Source organism: Bubalus kerabau, chromosome 3 (assembly GCF_029407905.1).
Source record: "Bubalus kerabau isolate K-KA32 ecotype Philippines breed swamp buffalo chromosome 3, PCC_UOA_SB_1v2, whole genome shotgun sequence".
Taxonomy (NCBI): domain Eukaryota; kingdom Metazoa; phylum Chordata; class Mammalia; order Artiodactyla; family Bovidae; genus Bubalus; species Bubalus kerabau.
Genome location: NC_073626.1, coordinates 84,002,099 through 84,015,086, shown reverse-complemented (window position 1 = coordinate 84,015,086; position 12,988 = coordinate 84,002,099). Strand labels below are relative to the sequence as shown.

At 39.2% G+C, this 12,988-nt stretch overlaps 1 protein-coding gene across 4 annotated transcripts in view; it reads right to left on the bottom strand.

Moving 5' to 3' along the window:
• TTC21B (tetratricopeptide repeat domain 21B) overlaps positions 1 to 12,988 on the bottom strand; it is a 96,060-nt gene that overhangs the window by 32,922 nt on the left and 50,150 nt on the right. For all 4 annotated transcript variants that reach the window (XM_055572380.1, XM_055572382.1, XM_055572379.1 and 1 more), the window contains exons 21-22: positions 12,265 to 12,375; positions 11,322 to 11,403 (exon numbers count right to left, since the gene is read on the bottom strand). In XM_055572380.1, coding sequence (XP_055428355.1) covers positions 11,322 to 11,403; positions 12,265 to 12,375 — 193 coding nt within the window. The remainder of the gene's footprint in view (positions 1 to 11,321; positions 11,404 to 12,264; positions 12,376 to 12,988) is intronic.

Here is a 12,988-nt window from a genome sequence, read left to right as displayed (position 1 = left end):
ACCCTCATCAAGAAGCTCTTTAGTTCCTCTTCACTTTCTGCCATTAGGGTAGCACCATGTGCATATCTGAGGTGGTTGATATTCTCCCAGCATTCCTGACTCCAGCCTGTGAGTCATCTAGCCCACCATTTCACATATGTACTGTGCATAGAAGTTAAATAAGCAGAGTGACAATGTACAGCCTTGAAATATTCCTTTCCACCAATTTTGAACCAGTTTGTTGTTCCATGTCCAGTTCTGTTGCTTCTTGACCCACATACAGGTTTCTCAGGAGGCAGGTAAGGTGCTCTGGTATTCCCCTCTCTTTAAGAATTTTCCACAGTTTGTTGTGATTCACACAGTCAAAGGCTTTAGCATAGTCAATGAGTCAGATGTTTTTCTGGAAATCTTGTTTTCTCCATGATCCAATGAATGTTGGTGATTTGATCTCTGGTTCCTCTGCCTTTTCTAAATCTAGCTTGTACATCTGGAAGTTCTCGGTTCACATACTGCTAAAGCCTAGCTTGAAGGATTTTGAGCAAAATCTTGCTAGCATGTGAAATGAGTGCAATTGCACGGTAGTTTGAATATTCTTTGGCATTACCCTTCTTTGGGAATGGAATGAAAACTGACATTTTCCAGTCCTGTGACCATTGCTGAATTTTCCAAATTTGCTGATCTATTGAGTGCAGTACTTTAACAGCATCATCTTTGGGGATTTGAAATAGCTTAGCTGGAATTCCATCACCTCCACTAGCTTTGGTCACAGTAATGCTTCCTAAGGCCCACTTGGCTTCACACTCTAGGATGTCTGGCTCTAGGTGTGAGTGACCACACCATTATGGTTATTTAGTTCATTAAGACCTTCCTTGCATAGTTCCATGCATTCTTGCCACCTCTTCTTAATTGCTTCTGTTTCTGTCAGGTCCTTACTGCTTCTGTCCTTTTTCATTTTCATCTTTGCATGAAATATTCCCTTGATATTTCCAATTTTCTTGAAGAGATCTCTAGTCTTTCCCATTCTATTGTTTTCCACTATTTCTTTGCAATGTTTACTTAAGAAGGCCTTCTTATCTCTCCCTGCTATTCTTTGGAACTCTGAATTCAGTTGGATATATCTCTTTCTTCCTTGCCTTTTGCTTCTCTTCTTTCCTCAGCGATTTGTAAAGCCTCCTCAGACAACCATTTTGCCTTGTTGCATTTCTTTTTCTTTGGGATGGTTTTGGTCACTGCCTCCTCCTCAGTGTTATGAACCTCTGTCCATAGTTCTTCAGGTATTCTGTCTACCAGATCTACTCCCTTGAATTTATTTGTAACTTTCACTGTGTAATCATAAAAAATTTGATTTAGGTCATACCTGCATGGTCTAATGATTTTCCCTACTGTCTTCAATTTGAACCTCAATTTCACAATAAGGAGCTGATGATCTGAGCCACAGTCAACTCCAGGTCTTATTTTTGCTAACTGTATAGAACTTCTCCATCTTTGGCTACAAAGAATATAATCAATCTGATTTCAGTATTGACCATGTGGTGATGTCCATGATGTCCATCACATGTCCATGATGGACATGATGTCCATGTCCACCACATGATGACCATGTGGTGACGTGTAGAGGCATCTCTTGGTTTGTTGGAAAACGGCATTTGCTATGACCAGTGTGTTCTCTTGACAAAACTGTTAGCCTTTGCCCTGCTCCATTTTGTACTCCAAGGCCAAACTTGCCAGTTGTCTAGTTATCTCTTGACTTTCTACTTTTGCATTCCAATCCCCTATGCAATATGTAGACAAGTGTAAAATCTTGTATTGATTCTTTTGTCATTATATAGTGTGCTCCTCTAACTTTCTTTATGGCATAGGAACTCTGCTCAATATTCTCTAATAACCTAAATGGGAAAAGAATTTGAAAAAAGAGTAAATATATGTATAACTGAATCAGTGAATTTCTCCTTTTAAAGTCCATTTTGTCTGATATGAGCAATACAACCCCCGTTTCTTCTCATTTCCAGGAAATATGTTTTCCATCCCTTCACTTTCAATCTTTGTGTGTCCTTTGACCTAAAGTGGGTCTCTTGCAGGCAGCATATTGTAGACACTTGGGTTTTTTTTCTTCTTTCTTAATCCAATTTGCTACTCTGTCTCTTTTGATTGGAGCATTTAGTCCATTGACATTTAAGGTAATTATTGAGGGATAACTAACTACTGCCATTTTAACCCTACTTTCCCATTGATTTTATATTTCTGCTTTATCCCTTTTTCTGTTTGTTTTCTTTTGTGGCTTGATGATTTTCTCTTGTATTATACTTATGTTCTCTTCTTCCTGGTTTCTGTGAATCTACTGTTATGTTTTTGATTTGTGGTTATCCTGTTTTTCAAGTATGTTAATCACATCCTATATCTACTTGCCTTAGACTGGTAGTCATATAGGCTCAAACACATTTTAAGATATGAAAAAAAAAAATCTACTTTTTCTTACTCTCCTCATACACATTTTATAATTTTGATGTCCTCTTTTACATCTTTTACTGTTCATTGCGGTTATCATTAGTTTCACTGAAATTTTTTATTTTATTTTTTTTAACCTGTGTCCTGGCTTATTAGGATAAGGTTAGGATACTAAGGGTCCTGCTAATTGTGATTTTCTCTTTCCTATATATTCTTATTTCTTTCCTATTCAGAGAAGAACTTTTGATATTTCCTCTAGGATTTAGTAATGCTGTTTCTTTTAGTTTCTGCTTGTCTAAGAAATTCTTTTTTATAGATGAAAATAAAGCTATTCTTTTTTAAAAAATGTTCATTTTATACTGGAGTATAGTTAGGTATACAGTGAAGTGACTCAGTTATACATATGCATATATTTATTCTTTTTCAAATTCTTTTCCTGGTTAGGCTATTAGAGAATATTGAGCAGAGTTCCCTGTACTACACTGTCAGTCCTTCTCAGTTATCTATTTTAAGTATAGTAGTGTGTGTATATATCAATCCTAAACTCCCAACTTATCCCTTCTCCTTGACCTTTCCCCTTTGGTAACCGTAAGTTTGATTTCTGTGAGTCTGTTCCTGTTTCGTAAATAAGTTCATTTGTATTTTTTAGATTCAACACATAAGTGATATATGATATTTGTCTTTGTCTGACTTACTTAACTTAGTATGATAGTCTCCAGGTCCATCCATGTTACTGCAAATGGCATCATTTCATTCTTTTTAATGACTGAGTCATATTCCATTGTCCATTTGTATTACATCTTCCGTATCCATTCATCTATCAATGAGGATTTAGGTTGTTTCCATGTGTTCCCTATTGTAGACACTGTTACAACGAACATTAGGTGCATGTATCCTTTCAAACCAGGACTTTGTCTGGATATATGCCCAGGAGTGGGATTATTGGCTCACATATATGGTAGCTCTATTTTTAGCTTTTAAGAACCCTCCATACTGTTCTCCATGGTGGCTGTACCAATGCACACTGCCATCAGCAGGGTAGTAGGGTTTCCTTTCCTCCACATTCTCTCCAGTGTTTACTGTTTGTAGACTTTTTGGTGATGGCCATTCTGAGTGGTGTGAGGTGATATCTTACCGTAATTTTGATTTGCATTTCTCTAATAATTAGCAGTATTGAGCATCTTTTCATGAGTCTCTTGGTCATCTGTGTGTCTTCTTTGTAGAGATGTCAATCTAGGTCTTCTGCCTATTTTTTGATTGGGTGATTTATTTTTTTGATATTGCGCTACATGAAGTGTTTATAGACTTTGGAGATTAATCTCATTAGTCTTATCATTTGCAAATATTTTCTCCCACTCTGTGGGTTATCTTTTTGTTATGGTTTGTTTCCTTTGCTATGCAAAAAGCTTTAGAGTTTACATAGAGCTTACCCATTTTTACTTGTTTTTATTTCCATAACTCTAGGAGATGGATCCAAAAAGATACTACTGCAATTTATGTCAAAAATTTATGTTTTTCTCTAAGAGTTTTATAGTACCAGGTGGTCTTATATTTAGGTCTTTAATACATTTTAAGTTTATTTTTCAGCCAGTCTATACATTCTGGTTGAAACATTTAATACATTCACGTTTAAGGTAATTATCAATATGTATGTTCTTGGTGCCATTTTGTTAATTGCTTTGAATTTGTTTTTGTAGGTGTTTTTCCTTCCCTCCCCTTTTTTTCTCTTGTGATCTGATGACTAACTTCAGTGTTTGGATTTCTTTTTCTGTATCTATTAGAGATTTTCAATTTGCAGTTACCATGAGGCTGTGATATAGCAGTCTGTATATAAACAAGATTACTTTTAAGTTGCTGATCTTTTCATTTCAAGTGCATTTTCAATATCTGCATTTGTACTCTCCTCACAACTACTGGTTTTGATATATTAGTGTGTGATTGATTTCCTACCTCTGTGCTTCTTATAGGACCTGGGTGTCTGTTTCTTTAGGTTTTGGGAAGTTTTTAGCCATAATTTCTTTATATGTGGTGTTGAGCTCTTTTTCTCTTTCTTCCCCTTCTGGAATCCCTATTATGCATAGATTGGCATGGTAAATTATCCAAAGGTCTCATATATTGCTTTCATTTTTTCTTTTTCATTGATCTTTTGTCCTGATTGGGTGTTTTTCATTATTCTATCTTCCAGGTTACTTATTCATTCTTCTGCATTATTTATTCCATTATTCATTGTCATTAGTTCAGTTTTTGTCTTGGTAAATGAGTTTTATAATTTTCCTTGGTTCTTTTTTTTTTTACATTTTCTAGTTCCTTTCTAAGTACTCTGCATTTCTGTTGACAGCCTTTCTTAATTCCTTTAGTATTTTCATTATCTTGTTTTTGAGATTGGTGTCTATTAACTGAAGAGGTCTGTTTCATTGTCTGTTCTTTCAAGGGAGTTCTTTTAGTCTTTTAACTGGGAGTGATTCCTCTGCTTCATTTTACTTCTATTTCTCTTACTCTGAGTTTAGGAGAAACAGTTATGTACTGTGGTCTTGGAGGCCTATTTATATGTGGCAGCATCCCTATGTAGCTCATGTGGGATGAATATTTCTGGTGTGAGGGCTGTTTATTGTATAGATGTTTGTTGCCTCTTTCCTTAGTGTGGGCTAGTCATTATCCCCTTGAAGAGGGTATCCAGATGCAGTTGCTGGTGCCCAGTCATGGGGTTCTCAGCAGTGGTGGCGGCTCATACATGCCCCTAGAACATGCAATGGGGACAGAGGCAGCTTGTGACTGCACAGGGAGTCCAGAAGGACAAAATCATTGGCTGGAGACCTGTCCTGAAGCACAGAGGAGGGCAGTGGTGGTCGCTCACAACCACCTCTGAAGCCCTAGGGGCAGTGGTGGCTTACGACTGCTCCTGGAGCTCACGCAGGCTGCGTCTTGACATCTGAGAGCTCACAAAGGAAAAAAGGTTGTAATGGCGAGTTCCATCCCTGCCCTTGCACACCACCCACACAGTGATGACCAGCCTCTGAAGCAGACCAGGCTGCTCCTGCCTACATCCTCAGGTGCAGTTGCAGACTCGAGCATCTTGAGGTTTCTGCATAGCCCACCCCACTTTACTCCCTGGATCTGATCTCTGACGCCTGAGCTTCTCTACCAAGCCCCCAACCACACTGGTGGGCTTGTGTTTCGGGGTGGTGAGTGCAGAGGGGTGGCACTGACTGTGCAGGTCTCTCTCCATTCTAGCAGAGGCAAAAACAGTTGCTGCATTCTCCAAGGCTCCAAAGCTCCCCCTCTTTTCCAGCTGATATCCCCGTGAGGAGACTTCCCAGGGTGCAAGAACCTTTCCTCTGTCACAGCTCCCTCCCAGGAAGGCAGGTTCTAATTCCTTTCTTACTTTTTTGCTTTTCTTTTTTCTTTTGTTCTACTAGGTTATGTGGAGATTTTCTCATCCTTTCAGAGGTCTGAGGTCTTCTGCCAGCATTCAGTAGATATTCTATGACAGTCATTCCACATGTAGATATATTTTTGATGTATTTGTGGAGGAGGTAAACCTCATGTCCTAATACTCTGCCATCTTGACCACACCCCCCCACCCACATTTGCCTTTCTTAACCCATAGTGTTTGGTTTCAAAATTTTATTGCCTCTGCCTTTGGCATCATTAAAAAGAGGATATGATATGAATACAGTTTCAGAAAGAAGATTCGGATATTTGTATTGTCCTTAGACTATGAGACTCAGCTTCCCTGGTGGCTTAGATGGTAAAGCATCTGCCTGCAATGCGGGAGACTCGGGTTTGATTGCTGGGTCAGGAAAATCCCCTGGAGAAGGAAATGGCAACCCACTCCAGTACTCTTGCTTGGAAAATACTATGGATGGAGGAGCCTGGTAGGCTACAGTCCATGGGGTCACAAAGAGTTGGACACAACTGAGCAATTTCACTTTCTTTCTTTGACTATGAGAATTCAAGCAAATTACTCAAATTCTCTGAGTCTGAGATCACTCACTTTCTTAAAATAGGATTATAATATTGACCTTGAGAGTGCCATGGAAATCAAGTAAAATAAAAGCATTAAAGAGTTTAAAACTACAAACATCAATAGTAATATATACAATGCTAAATACTGTAATAAAAACTAGGACTACCCTATAAAAAAGCCATAGAATCTAAAAGGGATATTGGATTAGATAAGAAGTAAATTTAGGTTGAAATTTCTGGCCCCCAATTTTTTGTATGACTTTGCTAATGTGTGTGATGTATGATATTGCTGATATAATCTAAAGTTAACCTTAGGAGGCCAGTTTCTTGAATAATTATCACCTTAAATTATTATTGAAATGCATTTATTATTAGTTGAAGTTATAATTACCACTGATAGGTTAGATTGCATTAACTTGTCTTTTGGTTAACCATGAAATTTGACAGAGGACAAATTTGTACACTTAAGACATCTGTCAAAAGAGGAAATGTATTATATTGTGAAAAATTAGTTCATGATTATTGATGAATAGTGAGGACTTACTAAAACAAACCAACAAAACCACACAGTGTGATGTAATGAGGAATGAAGTGCTATGGAATTTCAGTGCACGGAATTCCTAACATTGCCTCGGGGAGGAAGAAAAGGTTTCACATTGGACAGACCTTTGAGCAGCCTGAAGGGAAGAAGGGGGATCTTGTTATTCAAAGGGCAGACAGCATGTGCAAAGACAGGACTGATCATAGAACGGAGAGTGCTGTATACTGAATTAGAGAAGTGGGATACGAAATACAGATGGAAGGGTAACCCTGGCATATATTATTATCAAAATAATGCTCTATTTTAGACTTTTTTAAAGCAGAAGAATAGTTTTAGAATGAATATGATAGTCCTGTAATAGCCTGGAACAGCAAGAGCTTAGAGACTGGAAGATTAGCCGGGAAACTGCATTAGCCCATGTGACAGGTACGTGAGAAGTTGCGTCAGTTGTGTCCAACTCTTTGAGACCCCATGGACTGTAGCCTGCCAGGCACCTGTGTCCATGGGATTTCTCAGGCAAGAATACTGGACTGGGTTGCCATCGCCTTCTCCAGGGGATCTTCCCAACCCAGGGATTGAACTTGTCTCCTGCTTGGCAAGTGGATTCTTTACCACTAGCGCCAGGTTAATAAAGTCCTTAATTAGAGGAGGGGGCTAGGAGAAGATAGGATGTGATAGTTCACTGTTAAGCAGAAAGAACTGATGGGACTTGCTAACCAATTAGTGTGAGGGAGGGGGAAAACTCAGGATGATCTGGCAATTTTGAGAGAGAAAAGGTTTGTAATCTGTTAAGAGTGCAATAATTAGATCTGTAAGGAGACTTTTCTACTAGCTAGGTTAAGTCAAATTAGTACATTTCTGAAGTAAGCTCAAACACAACATTAAAGTATAAGATGTTCTACTGAGAATAACCCACATGAAGTATTGTGCAGGTTTTAGAATAATTCTGAAAAAGCTGCCTAGTAGATAAGTTTATAAAGTCCTATTAGGAATAAAGCATAGAATGCAAGATTAAAAGCATAAAATATCACATAGACAATAAAAGTTTACTTAAAATTTTGTATTGTTAAACAACTTGGTATTTCGCAGTCATTCATTGATCCATTTAACCAGTAAACATTTACTTTGCATCATCTATGTACCTGGAAATATATCCGATGCTGGTGGCTGTATATTGTTTAGTATTTCTGGAGTAACAGGTCCTCGACTGCATTTCTAATAATCCACTTTTTGTTTGTTTTGAAGCAGGCAGTCCAGGGCACCACTATTATCTATTTGAAAACGTGCTGGTGCCAAGTCACCTGGGTGATACGAAATTCCTGTGACAGATGAGGGCTTCTTCAGATCTTACATGGTGGCAATGTTGCCACCAAAGACTTACAAAACTATTCACAAGGGGAGAGATCTGTTTTTTTAAAAGAAAAATCAGGTTGGATAACTGGCTCAGAGGGAAATGTTGTAATATGGGAAAAGTCTGGGACAGAATGAAAGTATTATGCGTATTACCTTAAACAGTAGTTCAGAGAAGGAAAAACAAAAGACAAAAGAGTCTAGAAGCCAAGACAAAAGCGATGGCAGGAAGAAAAAAAAACTTAAGCCTGAAGAGAGTAAGGTTTGGGCAAATGAGGTGAAAGGGTGGCCCATACGGTGGACTTAAGAGTGGGCAGAAGAGGTACGAAGTTAGAGTGATTAGGAGCACTCTTTGAAATACCATCTGAATAGAAGCTGGAGTAGACAGTGGGAGAAACGACATGGCCTGAGGAAGTCCAAAGGTGGGAGAAAACTTTCAAAGATGATAAAAATAAAAAGAAATTAAAATGCTGACATCACCATAAAAACAAGATTTTTCCCTTTCAATCTTGGCCCTAACAAGGAATGTTTTATTTGTAAGCAGAAAGTATTGTTCTATAAATCCAAATTTTTAGTAACTAAAAGCATTAGTAAGTACAACATGCAGAGTTTATCTGTGCCTGAGGCACAGCCACTTCTATAGCCATGAGCTCTAACCCTCCATGGCATCATCCTGAGACAAGGGGTTGGAAGAACTGAATGACAGCTCAAGGATTTCTCTGAGTTCACACATTCTTTTAGCAAGTTCGTTTACACATAAGGAACGCACATTCCCTGATCCCACCTTCCGTTTCCTTCTCCCTCCATTCCTTCCCCCCCTTCTTTCATTTATTCATTTATTTCATTTCATTCAAAGTTTATACTCAGCCAGATACTGTTCTAAATCTTCACAGCAATGAAGGCACAGTTCCTGGCCATTTGATGCTTGTAAATAACAAATCACAGTTTTGGTTTTGTTCTACAAATGCAACACAAAACACAAAAACCAAGAACAGGGTAAGAGGATGGAGAATGAGGAGGCGTCAGTGGTGTAGGATGGCTGGGGAAGGGTAGGCTCAGGAAGAGGCAGCACGGGAGCCAAGTCCTGAGTGCGAGGAAGCAGAAGAGATTCTGTGAAGAGGGAACAGCAAGTGACAAGTCTCAAGGTCATAACCTGCTGGGGCTGTTGCTTACCACGTATCTCCTATCCTTTTCTTCACTACCAGAGTTCTGACTTTATTCTATGTGACACTGTGTTCAGCTACAAGATGACATTTCCCACTCGTTTGTAGTCACGGAGGTGCTTCTAGCAAATGTTTTCTTTTTTTAAAAAAGATGATTCACTGGGAGGTAAGCCCTTTAGCTCACCTCCACATTCCCCATCCAGAAACATCAATGCCCGGAGGTGTGGTGGCCATCTTGAATGAAAAAGTTAGAATGAAAGTTTGGCTAATGATAGCAGAAGAAAAAGGACTCAGACTTCCTGATGATACTAGGGAATGTCTGAATCATTGTTGGAACAATCTACTTTTAAATTTCTTTTATTGATACATAAGAGTAAAATAAAAGCCATTATTTATTTAGATCACTAGGAGTCCAGTGGGGGGATGGGGGTAACCTCTGCTACTTTGAGCTGAAAGCATTTCCAAACTGTTTGGAGCCAAGGAGTAGAAACAGAAATGAATTACAAGAATGCTGCAGTCTGTGTGAGAGATGCTGAGCCAGGGTGGCAGCAGCAGAGGTGGTGATGTGATGGGATTCTAGATTATTTTGAAAGTAGAGTTAACAGGGACTCGCTCACACACTGGATGTGGTGTATGAGGAAAAGAAGAGACAAAGCTAACTAGAAGGCTGGGGACCAGAGCAAATGCATAATGGATAATACCCTTTACTGAAAGAAAAAGAGAAGGAGCAGGCCTGGAGGGAAGGAAAAGACCTGGTGTTCTACTTTGGACAGGTTAAGCTGAAGAGCCTCCCAGGCACCCAAGTGGGAGTGCCAACAGTCAGTGGTGTAGATGAGTCCAGACTGCACACTGGACATGAAAGACACTGGGTCTGGATGAAGTCATAAGAGTGTGGTGAAGGTATTAAAGATGGGGAAAAAGTTTGAGATCAGATGTCTAAAACATTCTGAAAATTAAAAGTCATAAAGAGAAGACAGATCTAACAAAGGAGAGTGAAATAAAATGGTTAGCTGGGAGAAGAAAAACCAGGTAAGCCCAGCATCCCAAAAGTGAAGAAAGTCTTTGATGAAGGAGCGGGGATAAGCTGTGCTAAATACACTGTCAGACCTGGGGAAGCAGAGAACGAGAACTAGACCTGGATCTGGAAACATGGAGGTCACTGGCTGCCCGGCTGACACAGCCTCCCTGGAGTGCAGGAGACAGTGAAGACAGCAAGGACAGAAACACCTGAGAGGAAACTGGAGAAATGGAGCAGGAAGTGGACGGGGAGAGTAAATGGAGAGGTGGGAGCTGGTTGTTATGTATTTACTGATGCCTTCAAGGTGGGGAGATGTCACAGCCTATTTACGTGCCAACTGCAAGGAAAATGATGGTACAGGAGACACGGATGCCAAAAGGCAAACCCTTCGGAAGCAAGGGGAGCGCCCAGTGCCCACAGGGAGCCGTGCTGCAGGTTGGGTGGCAGGCCTGAAGGGGGAAAGGGCTGGGGCAGGCTGACTTGAGGACAGGAAGCAGGAGACTTTCTCTTCCAGGTATTCATGTCCTCTCAGTGAGCCAGGAGGGAAGGTTCCTAGCTGAGGATGAGGAAAGGGGAAAGGTTATCGGAGGTGAGAGGTGAAGTGAGAGGAAGAAGTGTAAAACAGAGATGCAGTAGGGTTGCCTGGTAGCATCTGAGGGCACATCTGGGGTTGGTGGTCTTAAAATGAGACCAGTGACTTTAATGACCATTTTCCTTATAATCATCTGAGTTGCTCAAGGGCAGGTGTGGAATAAGCAGTGTTGGATTTGACCATGGTTGCGGTTTTTCCAAGAAGTGTAACAGCCAAAAAGAGAAAGGGCGTTAACTGCATTTGAAGATAAAATCAGCAGATATTTACCTGGTTTTCGTTCTAAAAGCTGTTGTAAATGAAACACGGCTTGTTCGTAGTCCTGTTTTCTGAACATGAGATCTGCCATCATCTATAAAGGTAAAAGTTGATTTTAAAAATACAGCCATGTGATTTTACAAAGCATGTTATTCCTATCAAGGTTGACTGCTATGAAAACACATAGGAGAAACACGAGGGCAAAGTTTTATAAAACGGAGCCATTTAAAATTCAAGTACACCTTAAGCAGATTAGCACTGAGATCCATCAAGGATGTGAAACAGATCTCTCTGTTCACAAAAACTATTTTTAGCAGAAAATATGTTTTAAGCAGTTATTTTTAAAACAGAAATTTGAAGGAAACTGCATTCTATGTGTTATCACAGAGAAGACACCTCACTGGACTTTGTAAAAATAACAAGAAAATCTTTTAAAAACCCAAAATAATATTTCAAAGGAATTTAAAATTAGTAAGACTTAGTGAGATTTTCTTATTATGTGTTTTAAAAGGGAGAGTTTCTGTATTTTTCAGTTATAGTGACTCATTTGTCAAATTATTAAATGAATCTCACAAACTGTCATCTATGAAGCTGTTTGAAAAGCTAACAAAAACCTCAAAAAATTGAGAAAGACAAAACTATTTAAAATACAGTGTCTTAAAATATAATATGAAGAATTTTCTCTGTAATTCAGAAAGTCTGACTGAAACTGTTAAAAAACTCCAGCATATTTAAGTAACTTGACCACATGAACCATTCCTGATCAGGCATCCTTTTAGTCATACAGAAAAACTAAAAATGTACTAATAATCTTAAAAATATTATTTTTCCCAAAAGCCAACAAGAGCCGGGCCTCACATCTACTATTAGTTTTATTAGGTAAAATTTGAAACTGCCACATGGAATAAATACAAGACACGACCACCCTGCTGGCACTGAAGTGTCCCGGACTAACCATGGTGGCAGCCTCATTGTCCTGGTCGCTCTGGAGAAGCAGCGCGCAGTGCCGCAGGCAGGCGTCAGGGTCATCTTGTAGCAGGTATAATCGGGCTAGCTCCAGCATTATCTATAGAGAAGGGCAAGGTTAATCAGAAACAGTCTAGAGTAGAAAGTCAGGAAAGTGTCTAGGGCGCAGATGTCACTTGACCAAAGTTAGTACAATAAAAATGCCAACCACGACAGGCAGGTAAAGCTATAGGTTTGCTCATCTCTAGTTTCTCTTATACTGGAAAAATTATGGAAAAACAGGCTGTAACTCACTTGAAAAGTAGAGAGAGACAAAGCATTGTGAAAAGAACAGGTCCAAAATAAGCAGCTAAGATTATAGTCCAAGCATCTCCACGATGGGGCCACGGCCCTTTACCTCTCTAAACCTGTTTCCTCATTTGTAAAATATCAATAAAAGGCTTAAAGCAGACCCACTTTAGTCATCACTGAACAAGGCACCTGTTTGGTTGTGACTTAATAAACACTTATTTTTGCCTTATGTCTGAAAGAGCTATGTTAATTCAAAATGTTCAATCTTAAACACCAAATTCTAGAACATGGTTGTCTTGTGTTTTACATCACTTAAATATTTAGCCATTTACTAGACTTTTTAAAAAATATTAATCATCTACCAAGATCTGAAAGTAGAAAATCCTAGAGATCAGCACTAGCAGACGGTTCCTGTGGGGAAC